This window comes from Danio rerio, chromosome 3, assembly GCF_052040795.2.
Source record: "Danio rerio strain M-AB ecotype USA chromosome 3, GRCz13ab, whole genome shotgun sequence".
NCBI classification, from domain to species: domain Eukaryota; kingdom Metazoa; phylum Chordata; class Actinopteri; order Cypriniformes; family Danionidae; genus Danio; species Danio rerio.
In genome coordinates this window covers 55,801,496-55,818,815 of record NC_141023.1, presented here as the reverse complement: position 1 = coordinate 55,818,815, position 17,320 = coordinate 55,801,496, and the positions used below count along the sequence as shown (strand labels likewise).

Below are 17,320 nucleotides of genomic sequence, written 5' to 3'. Positions count from 1 at the left end.
TACATACCTCGGTTTTTTAACACAGTTTTTAGCTCAGTTCCGTTCTCATGGCTTGACACTGGCTTTTTTTTTATGTGTGTCTCAGAAAACAGTTGTAGTTACAGTTATGTTTGCTTGAAATATTCAGCAAAGGATTGTTGCTATTTGGAGGACTTTATTACCTTCTCTGCTATCCTGCCTTCAGAGAGTGATATTGGTGAGTGATGGCACTGCAGATGTGCAGTCATGGTTATATGTGTAAAACAATGCATGCACACTGTTATTTTTTGTTCAAAATTTTTTCTTTTATTGGCATTATACTTACGGGCAAAACCGAAATGTCCTCACACCACAGATTTGAAAGAAGCCAGAGCCTTCTCGTACTGTTGCCTCACTTTGCCGGCGCTTCCTTGTACTGTTGCCTCAACCTCACTTCACCGCCGCTCGCAAAGTTAAAGTGTGGAATGATGGTTAAGTGCCCCATAACTTTAGAGCGTAGTGATTGGATATTTACTCGCGGGGAGGAGTTTCCTCATCTCAGCTCATGGACTTACAGGCACACACAGTCAATTCGGGGAGATATAAAACGCACATAAACTATTTAAATGCAACACCAAGAAAACCGCAATTCACAAGCGCTTATTAAACTGTGGAGGTTGTACCAAACAGTTCAATATTATATTGAGAACCGTGGCAGCCCTAGTACTTAATGTACTATAAATTGTGCTCTATTCAATATCCTTGCTCATTTGACTCTCACTCTATAGTTGTATTTGAAAAATCAACAGGGAAATACATTAAATGTTGCTTATGACAAAGTGAGCAGCTAAGTATTTCTGACAAATGAAGTACGAGAATAAAGTCCTAAATATTGCTGTGGGGGTTTCACAAGGTGTTTATGAATGGAACCCAGTGTCTTTGGAAAAGTATAGAGAGTGTTTTCTTTTTACATGATCTCAGTATAAACCACACTAAAACCATATTTAAAGCACAACCCTAAAAGAAGTGCTATTCTTCCTGTTGTCTAACAAGATGCACAGGCTGCTCAAATTTCTATGCTGGCCGTCTAACATTTTTGTTTTGAGCAGACATATTTTTGTAGCATAATTTCACAAAGCTATGGTCAGACAATTATGTTTTTACTTCATATTCTGATATGATTCAATTTAAATGAATTAATCATTTTGTTTTGTATTTACTTCATTATTTAAATTATTGCACATTCACCTGTTCCTGACTCCCTTGCTTAAATTATTGTGAGCTTTAACTACTTCTAAAGCAAGTTACCATTTCACGTATTTCCGATGTAAAATCTAAACACACTCGAAAAAACTTAACACAGAGGAACATAGCAACCACACTGCCTGCTAGTGCTTAGGAAATGTCATTGAAAAAGTGACAAAATCAGAACTTAGTAGTAAAACTGCACAGATACACTGGAAAAAGTAATAGCTGTTCTCACTAATAAAATTAAATACAGTTAACTTATTGTGAATAAAATTGTTCACCTTACAATATTTAAACAAGTTATCCCAACTTTTCCGCACATTGGTTGTTAAACTAAATAAATTAAAGTAATTTTGATTTACAATAATATGTATTTAAAACTTTTGTGTGGCCATGTTTCAAAAGCACGTTAATGATGGAGATGAGGGAACTGAGGAAACAGGTGGAAGAATTAAAACTTAAGCATAATCTGACATAAACATAATAGATCTGACAGCCTTTTCAATTTTTTGATGTTCAAAATAGCTAAATATATTAATATATTATAATATATTATATTAATAAAATATGATTATGATTATATAACAAAGTATATAATAAAAATATTTATATATAAATAATAATAAAATAACATTTATATAATAAGAAATAATCTAATAATATTATATAAGTAATATTATATAAATTATAATAATAATAATTATTATTATTATAATATTAATAATTATATAATTATAATAATAATAATAATAATTATTATTATTATTATTATTACTTTAAACCTTGGTTGAAAAATATTTGTTTTAAAGTGTTATATTGTTGTTGTTGTTTTTAGCACAGATGCTATATAATACAAAAATGTTTTATATAAAAGTGTAGGTATTGGTTTTTAGGGCTACACAGTGGCGAAGCGGTAGCGATGTCGCCTCACATCAAAAAGGTCGCTGGTTCGAGCCCCGGCTGGGCCAGTTGGTTTTTCTGTGTGGAGTTTGCATGTTCTCCCCATGTTCATGTGGGTTTCCTCCAGGTGCTTCGGTTTCCCCTACAGTTCAAATAACGCAGACATGAGCTATAGGTGAAATGGGAAAACCCTTTTTGTCTGTAGTTTATGTCCTGGTCCTCCAAGTTGGTGGTTGAGCGTTGGGCTAACCTTCTAAAAATTTGATGTTATAGCTAAATATCAACTTCGATATAAACGGCCCTGGCAGTAAGTAAGGTATTTATTTTTGTTTTGTTTTTAAATGTGTTAGTTCAACTTATTAAGTATTTTTAAGAAAATTGGTTTTTAATATTTTCCAAGTAATGTGAACAGAAGTAAGTTGCTAAAACAACTAATTATTTTGAGTCAACGGTACTGAAGTTTACTTAAGTTGTAAATACAACCAGTTTCAACTTATGTTCACTTAAAATTAATACACTACTTTACTTTGAAATGAAGGCAAATAAAGTAAGTTCAACTTACTACATTTTACAGCGTACGCAGCAAGGCATGCGCTGATCACTCAACAAAGTAGTATAACTCAGTCCAGAACTAACATATGTGGCACCTTTGTGTGAATCTTGAATTAAATTCATTGGTTGCCTCTAATTTTAAATCACTGCAGACATTTCAGAAAAAAATAAAGCAAATACACATTTCTGTTTTTAATAATATAATAAATACTTCTGTTTTTGGAAACAAAAAACTTGAAATCTGTCATTTTGCTTGTAAAAAATCTGCAAGTGGGTTTGGCCATGAAAAATAGGGCACATTTTCTACTCACCGTCAGCAAGCTCTGCTCCAAAAACAATTCCCCTGGAAGCTGAAACACCCACGCAGTGCAGGAGCGAATCCCTTCGCAGGTTGAAGTTAATGAGTGCAGCTTCCACACCGACTTTGGCCAGGCCCAGCCAGAGTGCCACCTGAAGGGGTCTGCTCTCCATGAACAGCGCCACCACATCTCCTGAGGTCCAGCCTTGGCTCAGTGCCCAGTGGGCCACAGCATTGGAGATTTGATCTAACTGGGAGAAAGTCCACGTCTCCCCAGTGGCTTCATACACAAGCGCAGGCTTGTCTGGGTGCCGAGCCACAGTTTGTGCAAAGATGGAGGGTATGGTGTTTCGGTTGCGCATATAATGCCATAGTGCCAGTTTAACCCTCAGCAGCACATAAAGACCACTAATGGACGAGAGAAAGAGAAATCGGTTATTAAAACATTTGAGATATTAATTCAAACAGTTGTTTATCTTTTATCTCAAGTCTCACTTGGAGTGATTAAATTTAGCCAATGTCTGTGAAGCTGCTGTTGTAACATTTAACATTGTCTGCATAATCCAGTCATTGCAACAGAAATCTAAAGGATTTCCCCACAAAAAAAATTGCAATGGGTTCAAGTTGGATTCAGCTAACTAGAGAAAGCTTATTTATATTACTTGACATTGGCATAAAACAGAAATTGTGACAGATCAAATTTGCATTAGTGCTGCACGATTAATCGAAAAAAGATCAAGATCTCGATTCAACCCTACACAAGATCTTAATTCAGCTTTTCTACGATTCAGTCAATTATATTTTCAAGGTCAAGACAGACGAGTAAAGGGGGACGCACAAGTCTTCACAGCAACATGGACACCTTCAAATGGTGTTAAAAGTGTCACACACTGTACTTATAAGGTAAAATCAACCCAGAAATGTTATTTCTGTCTAAATATAAGGATGTATTCGCAGCTGCAAAATCACATGAGGTGACCGTGAACTGTTTGTTCACTACTGAGAATGCGTGCGTGCACGCCACGGATGGCTACTTTAGTGAACAGAACCTGCATATGCTGTGAATAACAAGTAATAAAGTTGTAAATAACGTTCAGTTTGTTGCGCAGAGTCATCGTTTGAGAGCCACGCTGAAAGAATAATTTGCATGGGGAAGTAAAACTGAAGGTGGTGTTACACCAAATTCTGTGAGGATCGTCTGTGACCCTAGTAGGCGCTGTCAATGGCGCGCACATCATTTAAATCAGTGGTCCCCAACCACTGGGCCGCGGACAGGTACCGGTCTGTGGAACAATTGGTAACACAAAAGAAATCAAAATTTATTTCTGTAGAAAATATTCCCCCCGCGACTTGGTTTTTTCCACTCACCCCCGCCATCTCACATGAAATGGACTATGCCAAAATCCACCATGGAGCGGGAAGAACGATCGCTAGAATATAGCTCAGTGGTGGTTTAAAGGTATAAAACAGGTATTATAGAGTCCAAATCAGCAAAGCTATTAAGGACTGTCCATATATGTGTACGTGCATCGCTAAGTACCCGAAATCATTGCAAGATGTATCTATATGGAGTTTCACATAATCATACTCATTAGGGCTGTAACATGCCAATGCATACATTAATTCAGCTATACGGTTGTATTATTGTTAATATGTTCGTCAGTTGAAATGTTTGGCACAGATGTTATGTATTTGATGCATATAAACCTTTATTGAAACATAATCAGACCGCGATAGTGCAACTAGCGCATGCACACTGAGTTGTTAATGATTAACCTGGATGCACGAGCGCAGCAGCTGTGTTTACGTGAAGACCCCCCACCCCGGCCCACACCGGTCTGTTGAAAAAAATTGACAACCGTTGACCGGTCCGCGGAAATAAAAAGGTTGGGGACCACTCATTTAAATGATCATATCGCATTTTACAGTTATGATTACAACAAGCATTTGATATGTTTTTTGTCTTTCATAGTGAACACAAAGAGTTGTGCATGAAAATAAATGTTTACTGTGTCAGTATCACTACCCTAGCCTATATAATGTTGAATATAATGCAAGAAGGAATCCGATAATGACAAATGTCGCAATTTACCAGTGAAAACAAATGGTCTTACAATGCTGTCATTGACAAATGACAAGTTAATGACTCAAACATAATAATTAAATTTCAGAGTTATGAATAAGTTATATTGTATTGTCATCATTTTACTGTGAATAAATAAACAGGACATATTGAAAGTCTGTTCAAGTCCACCATAATGACTATACAAAACTTGGCATTTTAACCAACACTAGACCTACACATAGGCCTATTATTACTGTTGTTGTTGTTTTACCATATGTTTGAGAATTAACAATAATAAAAGTCTACCAATATTAACCTTTATTTTACATCTGCAGAATCGTGAGAAAATCATGATCTTGATTTTAAGCAAAAAATAAATAAATAAATCTTGATTCACATTTTAGCCAGAATCGTGCAGCCCTAATTACCGTACAAAGTTTTGAAAAGTGTAGAATTGAGAAGCATCATTCCATTATAGGCTACATTCACACAGCATCCCAAATCAGACATTTGCATGACAGTATAAACAGCACAAACTGCATGGAATCTGATGTTTTCGATTCCGATTTGTGACACTTTTATATGTGGTATTAAATTCAATATTGATGTAATGTTTTGAATACTAAACATTAGAAAATGAATGGCAGTATGAATGGTTGTGCTGGAGTTTTTGTGACATTTACATAATTGTTTTTGGAAATCTGTTATTGGTTACATTTAAAACTAAAGTGTAAACAGGTATGCAAAAAATATGATCCAAAAAAAAAAATCGTATTTAAGCATTAGGTCTTGGAATGTGAACAAAGCCTATGATTACAAATGCATGAACTGTTTACAACAATACCAGTGACGTGCATTAAGGATATAAAATAACTGCTCAAAGAAATGGCAGCAAACATTTCAATAGAAAAGATCACATATTTTGTAAAAAAAAACAAAAAAAACAATGTTTTTGAAGATGTCTGGAGACTAGGGGTGTTCGATTTAATTGAAATCATATCAAAATCACCATTTATACATGCGCAATTTCTCAATCGTCTTACAGCACAGTTTTCCTACAGCATGCTATTTGAACCAATCATAAGGCAGCAGGCCTAAACAGGGAGACTGAGCTTAATGACAAATAGGCTTTATGAACAAGGATGATGAGTTCAGCACAACATCTGTGGTGTGGGATTACTTTGGATAGAGGAAGGAAGATGTATTGCAGGAAATTTGTAAAACCCGACAAATATTGCGTATTTAAATAATATTCAATGCAAAATAACAAACTAACAAAACTTTGCTGCAGTTCCGATACAAGTTTTATTAATGGGGAAAATTAAAAAGCACTGGTTGTCTGGGTGTCCTGTGTTAATCTGAAGTAATTAGTCTATTGAAATATGTATATTCCATACAAAGTACGAAGCGGATTGGTCAGATCTTGTTATGTGAGAATGTCGCAGTGCTGCATTTTGAAAAGTTTACATGTTTATAACCCGGTGCACCTGTATGCATATCCCAATATGGGTGCGCAAGCAAGTGTGCGCGCAAAAGACACGATATGTGAACGGCCTATTTTATTGCAGCTTCACAAAGAGTTCTTTGATCTGTGCATCTGTGCAAAAAAACTGTGGACAAAGATAAGTACAAGCAAAAAGATATGGGGTCAAGCAGAACATAGGAGCCTTACTTTAGTTTGACCACACACACACAGACACACACACACAGACACACACTCTCACACACACACACTCTCACACACACTCTCACACACACTCTCACACACACTCTCACACACACACTCACACACACACTCACACACACACTCACACACACACTCACACACTCACACACACACTCACTCACACACTCACTCACTCGCACACTCACTCGCACACTCACTCGCACACTCACTCGCACACTCACTCGCACACTCACTCGCACACTCACTCGCACACTCACTCGCACACTCACTCGCACACACACACACACACACACACACACACACACACACACACACACACACACACACACACACACACACACACACACACACACACACACACACACACACACTCACTCAAACACTCACTCACACACTCACTAGAGGTGTGAACCTACACTAGTCTCACGGTTCGGTTCGGTTACGATTATCATGCCATCGATTCGGTTCAATTCGATATTTTGGTGCATCACGGTGCATTGACGGTGCTTTCCATACACAGTTTTATATTTTCTTCACAGCAGCATTTCTTGTATTAAAATGTATGAATATATTTATATTCATATACTATTCGTAATACAATTTTGTCATTTAATACAAACAGTCAGATATATAAACTGTAACTTTAAACAAAACGAGCATTAAGCAATTAATATAAACAAGTATAAATATCCAACTCACTCTCTGATCCTTGTCTAGTTCTCTTACACCTCTTTGATTGGTCACACCCTCAAAAAAAAAAAAAAAAAAAAACGGTTGCGATTGGCTCTTGCCCGCTGCGTTCTTCACAGATGAGTGATGCTGATAAGCGGCAGACGGCAGTGGCGATCTCACAGCTGATGTATGATAGACACAGTGGAGAAAACTCTGCAGACACGCGCTCGTTTCTGGATGCAAAAGTAACGCTGTAAAACAGCCGAGAAGAGAAGAAAAGCCACGCCAGCAGGTCAAATGGGCCACTGTGTGTGTGTGAGAAAGAGAGAGAGAGAGCGAGAGCGAGAGAGACAGAGAGAGAGAGAGAGAGAGAGAGAGAGAGAGAGAGAGAGAGAGACCGAGAGAAAGAGAGACAGAGACATAGCGAGAGATAGGCTACTTTCATTCTCTCGATCTCAGTGAAATAGGGGCTATTGTTGTATATGTCAGTGAAAGACTGATCCAGCAAACACACACAGTGAAATTGTGCACAGTTTATGAGTTTTAAGTAGTTAAAGCGCTGTAAATACTCGCGATCGCCTCCCTCGCAACAGAGCGCATATGAGGTAAATGACGTCAGTAATAACCGGTTATGATTATTACTGAACCGATTCCGAATTGTCAGCGTCTGCATCGCAGTGCACCAAAAAAACAATTATTTTTGACACCCCTATCACAAACATTAGTCTGTTTATTTGTTTTGCCATAGGTCTATGCTAGAGACAATTTGTTACACCTTTACTACGTGATATTTTTATATCTGTTTTAGAGACTTGTTACAGGCCTTTGATTAAGATCTAATTGTTTTCTTGTGGAAATACGTTTCAGATTCACACTGTAAAATGTCTGTCAAAATCATGATTAAACTCGAAATCTCAATACTGTTCAAGAAAATCATGATAGCTTTCTTTTGCCCATATTGCACAGCCCTACAGGAGACCTTTTTATTAATTTCTTAAAGTCCCCAAGAATCCAAAACTAACCATATAAATTTGTTAGCTCACATTTATAGTTGTGCTGAACAGTTGATTGTCATTAAGAAAAAAATAGTTTGCACTTGTAATCTTTAATTGAAATCTGCAAATGCACTTCCTGTTTGTTTTCAGTTAATTTATCAGATTTTGAGGAAACTGACATGGCCAACATACCTAAACACACTGGTTCAACAGTTAGTTTTGACAACAAACAGAAATGGTGAGCAGGAGGAGTCTGTTGTAATATCTTTATGAATGAAATGCCTACTTTACTACGTCCTTTCAGCCCTGGGTAGAAAAAACAACTCACATCCACTGTTTTCTCATTTAATATTCCGTTTCTCAAGGAACTGTTACAAAATACGAAATATATAACGATCGCAGCTTCCGGTTCATTGCGACTTTAATGTATAATGATATGTAACCTGGTGATATGTAGTAGTCAACAATTGAAGTGGATTATCAACTTTCAGTTGTTCTTAAACTACTGAACAAAACCCATCTTGTCCAAGGACAATTTAAAAAATAATTATTTTGATTCACTTGGAATGCTGACTACTGCAATGTTGCTAACCTGCTACAACACGCTCTGCGTGATTAAAGATCACAATCTTTTTTAGTAAAAAGTTTGCTGTATTAACATAATTGTAATATGTACTGAGTAACCTATAGTAATTCTAAAAAACTAACAAATATATTGTAATATAATAATAAAAAAATTATAATAAAATAATAATTTTTTATAATAATATAAAAATAAAAGTTTTTAGACCTTGTTTGTCATTGCTTTTTTTTCTTTTCTCTTTTTTTAAGTGCTAATAAAGTGGTAATAAAGTGCATATGGTTTGACAAAAACTTTTTTCTAGCCAAAATAAAACAAAAAGACTTTCTCCGGAAGAAAAAACATTATCAGACATACTGTAAAAATTTCCTTGCTCTGTTAAACATCATTTAGAAAATATTTTAAAAAAGAAAAGAAAATTCAAAGGGGGGCTAATATTCTGACTTCAACTATATATTTTATTGCAAATTGAATATTCCACCCATTTGCTTTTATAAATTTATAACATCAGGCATGTAAAAACATTTACATTCAAGAAGATTTGCTACAGCCTGTATTATTTTGCACCGTTTCTCTCAAATGTCAAACCAGGAGTACACAAAAAAACGTACATTTTTTCCATTTTGCCATCTGTTTCGCTCTATGGTTTCACTACACATGGAGAGCGTTCCCGCGTTTGTCGCAAATTACGTGACATCACCTGGATAGAACAGCCTAAACCAATTGTGTGGATCGAGCACGTCGTTGTTAATATTAGGAGTAAAATAAATGTATTTATGCTTTTTTAGAGTCAAAAACTTTGAACAACCCTTGAACAAAATGTAAGACCTCATAAAAATGCAATTAAGACTTTTTATTTATTTGCTAATAATTGATTTATCAACTTTTAATAATTTTTAAGACGCGAACACCCTGGTACTGATAAATTTGTTACATTTTACTTTTCTGCTTCATAAAATTCATATATGCGAACAATAAGACTTTTTTTTAAAACAGCAGCCAGACAACAAATAGATTCATCTTTAAATCATGACCCCTTTGCCACGTTGGACTTTATTTGTTCCATTACATGAAACAAACCAATGCACAAAAACTATCCAGACATAAAAACGTAAAGATGTCAATTGAAAAGTGAAAGAAGTTGATAAACAGGCCATAAAAAATGCCAAAAAGAAGAATCAAATCTCTGAACAGCCTGGCCTGAACAGCTAGGAGATAACATCTAACTGAACATTCTGAATGTTTTTGAGGCTGCCATCCCTCACTGATATGGTATATAATTTGGGAAAGGTGAGTACTGACAGTGCTTTATCCTCTTGGACTAAATCCTTGCAGAAATATTCTACAGTTTACAATGCGTCATTTTGGTGACATGCTCTGGGAAGCTGCAAGAAACTCTCAGCATTTGGCAATACGTCAACTTGCGCTTTACAGAAGATCTGCTCTTCCGAAGAACAACAAGGCCACTGCAACCTAGTATGTTGGTCGCATATTGAGTAAAATGATTGTTTAGCATAGAGCACACGCAGAGTGAGTTGCATTTGAATCAGTTAGCGACTCTGCTGCATTATTTTGACTCGTTTTTGGCTTGAGAAAATGGAGGATTGTAGAGATGAAGGTCTTCAAATGAGTATTTAAAGGTTAAACAACTTCAGTGTAATAACACATTTTGAGATATTAAACATAAAAAATTATGAAAATAAATTCCGAATACTTTACTAAAATTCATAACATTCACAACTGTTGTCTGAATAATTGGGTATTTGATCAATTTAGCTTTTGTGAAAAAAATAATCTTTGCAAAATTGTTGCATTTAGTAATGTTCTACTTAATTTGTTTGTTTAAATTCAGCCCAAATCAATTGTTTGCAACCACTTAACTTAAAACATCGAATTAATCATGTTTTTTTTCAGTGTAATTACAGTATTTCCATCTCTTTCTATTTAAAGACATACATTATCTTAATGTTTTGAAACTGTGTTTTTGACTTTTCAAATTACTATTAATTAATGAAGGAAATTCATTCATTCATTTTCTTGTCGGCTTAGTCCCTTTATTAATCTGGGGTCACCACAGTGGAATAAATTGCCAGCTTATCCAGCACGTTTTACCGCAGCGGATGCCCTTCCAGCCACAACCCATCTCTGGGAAACATCCACACACACTCATTCATTCACACACACACTCATACACTTCAGACAATTTAGCCTATACAATTCACCTGTACCGCATGTCTTTGGACTGTGGGGGAAAACGAAGCACCCGGAGGAAACCCACGGGAAAACAGGGGAAAACATGCAAACTTCACACAGAAACGTCAACTGACACAGCCGAGGCTCATACCAGCATTTTTAGAGATGAAATTAAGAACTTTCCATTGCAACTTCATAATGAATGTTTTTATTATCTATTTCAATTATTAACTAATAATTTATATTTATATTAATAATTAATTGTTCATATTAATAAATTACAAATATATACATCTATATTAATAATTTATATTATTTTATATAATAATATAGTTTATATTATTTTATATAATAATGTAGTTTATATTAAACTACTTCATTAGTTTATTATTTCTTGCCAAATGCTTCAAAACGTTTTTAAAAATTGTCGAAAATTTGAAGAAAAATTTTGACGTATACTTGATTACAGAAATCAAACAAATCAATCTGAATGTAAAACTTTTGTGGTTTGATTTTCTGTTGTTTATTTTTGTCTTTGTATTTAGAAATACCGTTTTACTTTGCATGATCTTAAAATTTAATTTTAAATAAAAGCAAACTTTTTCTAGTACTGGGTTGCAGTTAAAAGGGCATCCGCTGCGTAAAACAAATGCTGGATAAGTTGGCGGTTCATTGTGTTGAGGCGAGCCCAGATTAATAAAGGGACTAAGCCAAAAAGGAAATGAACAAATGAATAAAATTAAACTTATAACCTTTAAAAACAAGTAAAGAAAAATTAAGGAACAAAGTGAAGGAAATTAGAAATGTTAAAAACACATTTTTTTAAATTAAAAATGCAACATCTCACAAATTTTCGTTGCTTTTAATTAATAAAAAAAAAATTCTGAAGTACTAGAATTTTGTTCATTTTTATCATACTGTAAAAAAAGATTTTTAAATGATGAGATAAGCAAGTTAATAATAGTCTTCTAAAAAAACAAAAAACTTTAAGCCCTTATTCTGCAACAACAATGAATGCAAGTCAAAGCTTAAATCAAAATCAACAGATATATAAAGTCAGAATTATTATCCCCGTTTATTTTTCCCCCAATTTCTGTTTAATGAGAGTTCTGTCAACATACTTTAAAACATTATAGTTTTAATAACTTATTTTCTAATAATTGATTTATTTTATCTTTGTCATGATGACAGTAAATAATATTTTACTAGATATTATTCAAGACAGGTTAACTAGGCAGGTTAGGGTAATTAGGCAAGCTATTGTATAACGATCGTTTGTTCTGTAGACTTTCCAAAAATAATAATAATTAATGACCCTAAAATAATTTCGACCCTACAATATTTTTAAAAAAAATTAAAAGCTGCTTTTATTCTAGCCGAAATAAAACAAAAATACTTTCTCCAGAAGAAAAATTATTATTAGACATACTCATATTAGAAAATCTCATTCAAAAGGGGTTTAAAAATTCAGATCTCAACTGTACTTGTGTTGTAGTTGCAAAAACAATATTTAAAATCTTTTCTTTATTCTGCTCTTCCGGTATCCTGGCTTCTTTATATAATTTCAGAAAACTGTTCTTGGCAAATTTTAAATAACAAAATTATATTAGCAGCCAATCAATATCAAAGCACAACATTGTTCAAAGTTTTTTAAATAGTACTAAAGTTGATTTAAAGTCTATATGTAAGACTGAATATTAAAAAAAGCATGCCACAAGTTGTCTCTGACCAAAATGAATGAATGTGTGAATATAAAAATAACTTTACCCCAATCTGCAAAACACTGCAGGGCACTCAACCTTTAATACAACAACATTAAGAATTCAGGACTTTGTGCCCTGATTTAAGACCTCTTTAAAGCCTTAATTTTGTGAGAGGGCGAATTAAGACCTGCTGAAACTCACTCTACAACACTGTCAAAAATGCTGGGTTTCACACATTTCTTCATGTTGTCTCAAAACAAACTGATTAAGTTAACTTAAATAGTTTTTTCAAATTTAAGTGACTTGAACATAAAACAAAATCATTTATACTATACGTTTCTGTCTATTATTTTACAATAAAAAAAATAAGTGGTACTGTATGTGAAAAGACTAAAATAGTTGTTAAAGACCGTCAGTATACGTGTGGTAATCAGACAGCTTCTCCACAATCAAGGAGAGGGAGAAAATCACAAGACATTGTCTCAGAAAAACAATTCCAGAAATTTCATTTTGCATGACATTGGCATCAAATTCAAAACATATACTCAGAATATGGCTTTTGACCTACTTTTCTGTGTTGCTCCAGGACTAATTACATATATTTTGTTTATGAAATAATATAATGTTTAGTGTGGTGCAATTTGTTTATATTACTCAAGCATCGTTACTTTTTTTTAATTTTGAGCATTATAAACCCTAGATGATTTATAATAAAGCCCAAAGTGTTTTGTTTCCAAAGATGCATGAACTTTAAATGTAGACCAACATATTTAGCAACAATGTGATAATTTGGGATGGTCATTTTTGAGAAAGTGCTTCTGACAGAGGGAAAGAAGGACACCGATATAGCCTCAGAAAACCTTTTAGAGAAATTTTATTTTGCATGATATCTTATTCAGTTTTGGAATATAAACTCATGAAACACTTGGCTTTCAAGTCATATTTTTTTAGGACATTACATTAATGTTTTCCTGTGTTTGTATATGGAAAAAACAAATATTGAACACAATACAATTTTTTTTTTCATGACTTCATAATGTATAACTTTTTTTTTTTTACTTTTGAGCATTTAACTTTCACTTTTAACTACAATTTTACTAAATTTTCACATTTTACCACAGTAAAGTTTAAAGTGTCTTCTTTCCAATAATAAACAATTTGTGTTTGTAGCTTACAGAAGTCAAGAACTGTTACTATTTAAAGTAAGGTAGGTGTAAATCCCCCAAAGTGAGTGCTGGCTAACTTTTGTCCCCCTAAAAAAAACTTCAGAATTGTGTTATATCAAATCATAGTTTGCAAGACCAGCGTTATGGATGTAACATTTGCAGTAAAAAAATGCAAAATATAAATTCACAGAGAAAGTATACGAGCAATTCCATGCAAATGTGAACCTTGCAATGGAAAAAAAAAGCGTTCACCAAAAAACGGAAACCGTTTCTGGGTTTTTTTGGGTAAGCAAGTATTTTACTGTGCAGCAATGTTTTCAAACTATTCTATTTGCTTTACCAAAGTCACACAAGTAGCAATTTCAAATCTTTCACATCCATACCGTAGAGACGTCACATCCATAATGACACTTTTTTCCTCATAAATGTGAAAATATTAAATAAAATCAATAATTTTTGTTTTATAGAGACCCAACTTATATCCTTTTGATTATCATTGTTTCTTTTGGGTTGTGCAGCTTAATTCGCAGAATTTCTACAAAGTATGTTGCATACTGTAAACCCACAGACTTTTTTGTCACATCCATAACGCATGCTTATTTTCCTCATTTAAAGTACAAAACTCGTTTACAGATTGATATTTTTCTGGTCCAGTAACTCTGTGGTCATGGTCAGTTGTTCTGGAAAATATAAACAAAAGTTTCAATATAATGTTAACATACACTTTCAACTGCAATTATTACATCCATAACGCTGGAATTGCTCATCTGTTAACAATATATTGAAACATCTGTTTATATTTCCCAAAACAAGTGACCACAGAGTTATAGGTAGGCCCACATGGAATCTGCGCGCTCAGAATTCTGCAGATTTCCGCCGAGTTTATTTACTTAAGTAAATGTGTGTAAATCTATATTTATTCAGTTTTTAAATTAATTACAGAAATATTATTGACTAATATGAAAATGTTCATCTGATTTATGCACAATGCAGTTTGCACAGTAATAAACATTAAATAAAAGTTTAAAATATATTATTTTTTATTTCATATATTAATGTTTTAGTTATGATACTACCAAAATAATTCCGAAGAAATTCGCAGACTTTTACCAAAATTCCGTCTGGAAGATTTCGTCTGGCCCTAGCTAAGGGATCAGAAAAAAATCAATCTGTAACGGTACATTCGTACTTAAATAAGGAAAATTAACATGCATTTTGGATGTGACAAAAAAGTTAGCGAGTTTACAGTATGCTTTGTAGAAATTCTGTGAATTAAACTTCACAAGCCAAAAGAAAAGATGCTAATCCAAAGTAAAAGAGTCGGCTCTCTATAGAAGAAACATGATTGATTTGATTTTAAATTTTTGCATTTATTTATTTTGCATTCGTCTCTCTGTTATGGATGCGACAGATGTGAACTTGCCATTCGAGTGACTTTGGTAAATTAAACATAATAGTTTGAAAACACTGACAAACACATTTTTGAGTATTTCTGCAGTACTGTAAAATACAAGCCTACACAAAAAACTTCGAAACGGTTTTTGTATTCTGGTGAAAACTTTTTTTTTTTCACGGCAAGGTTGACATTTGCATGGAATGGCTCTTAGTAAACAGACAAAATTAATTTTAGACTTCACGCTTCAAAGCATTGAGGTTAAGTTGGTATTTATAATCACACATTGGGACTTTCTCCTTAATATAATTTCAAGAAAAATATTTGCAAATTCAAAGTGGGTAAATTATATTAGGAGCCAATGACTATTAAAGCAAAAGTACTTTACTGTGCTAATGTTGTTTTGAAGTCATACTTGCATGAGATTTCAGAACGAATATACAAAGTACAAATTAGAGACATTGTCACTGTTCCAAAGTGAATCAATGTGCAGACATAAAACCAACTTTACCTCTTTCTTCAAAACAGAGCACTTGATGTGACAGTGACTCACTTGATGTCCCTTTTAGCCGTCCGAACCACCACATACAGGTACCGCCAGCCTCCAGTCCCCAAATAAACACTCAGACCTGCTGCCAGGCTCCAGGACCAGGATGCCCCAAACAGACGGAGCAGGCCCAGGGACCCCAAAGACAGGGAGCCACTCGCCACATAGTGCATCCTGAAACAGTTATCACTTTTTAAACTAAAGCAAACATGTTGGAAATTATTATATACCACTATTATTCAGTGTTATCTTGCATTTGTTATGACACACTATCAGTTAACTGTTTACGGCGGTGTCATAAAGCAATAAAACTGCTTACCTATGGTAGACAGATAGAGTTCAGCCAGCCCTGATCTGTCAAGACATGGGACGACCTTGCTGTGCGGTTAGAGGTTGACTGACCACAAATATGACCAAAATACTGACCCTTATGAAAAGTAACGCGGGCGTCTGACAACACGGAGAGCGAGGGAAAACTCGCTAGGATAGTTGTGTTTAAAAAAGCAAAGTACGCGGTAAATATGTTCACTTCACGTGCAGCATGTATTTGACAAACTATGTGTTTACTGCACAACTACTGGGGTTTTGAAGTAACACGAAGCTGGGGGTTGGCGAGAAAGCTTTTCAAAATGGCTGAATGAGGGCGTTTTTCACAATAAAAGCGTGAAAGTTGTTGCTGTTAAAAATCGAAAGTTATTTTCATTCATTAATTATTTATTTATCTGACATTTTTCCGTTCTCAAATAACGTCTTGCGCACACGCAGTTTCTTATATTTTAAAAACAATTAGTTTTTTAGCCAAGAGGTTCAGCACTGGGCCACAGTAGACTGTATTAATAATAATAATAATAATAATAATAATAATAATAATAATAATAATAATAATGATTATTATTATTATTATTATTATTATTATTATTATTATATTTTTATTAGAATTATTATTCAAATAATTAATATAATAACAATGCTTATTTATTATTAGTGGTATTATTAATTAATTTATAATTTATTTATTTTTAACATATTTTGTAACCAATTTATTTTAGAATAATCTTAAAATATGGGTGAACTAATGTTAATTGTCCCTCACCGTAACAGATAAGTAAATTACCTTATAAAACAGCTTATATAAAATAGTAAATCAACTTATTATTAATAATCATAGTAATCAATAGTATATTTAGTATTTATAGAGTATAATATGGTATTTTAATCAGGAAACAACAATAATAATGGGAAATAAATAAGTAAACTGTAATATATTACTTGAAAACTCCTTGCACCTTTGTTTTATTTATTATAGCGATAATATAGCCTACTTTGAGCGAATATATATTTAAGTGCAAATTGAATGTAAGAA

At 33.8% G+C, this 17,320-nt stretch overlaps 2 protein-coding genes across 2 annotated transcripts in view; both read right to left on the bottom strand.

Moving 5' to 3' along the window:
* slc27a1a (solute carrier family 27 member 1a) overlaps positions 1–16,516 on the bottom strand; it is a 58,756-nt gene extending 42,240 nt beyond the window's left edge. Inside the window, 3 exon segments of the mRNA NM_001013537.1 lie at positions 2,970–3,364; positions 15,964–16,131; positions 16,277–16,516. Coding sequence (NP_001013555.1) covers positions 2,970–3,364; positions 15,964–16,130 — 562 coding nt within the window. The 5' untranslated portion in view covers position 16,131; positions 16,277–16,516.
* The window catches only part of adgre5a (adhesion G protein-coupled receptor E5a), a 162,900-nt gene that overhangs the window by 43,240 nt on the left and 102,340 nt on the right, over positions 1–17,320 (bottom strand). The gene's annotated exons all lie outside the window — the stretch shown is intronic.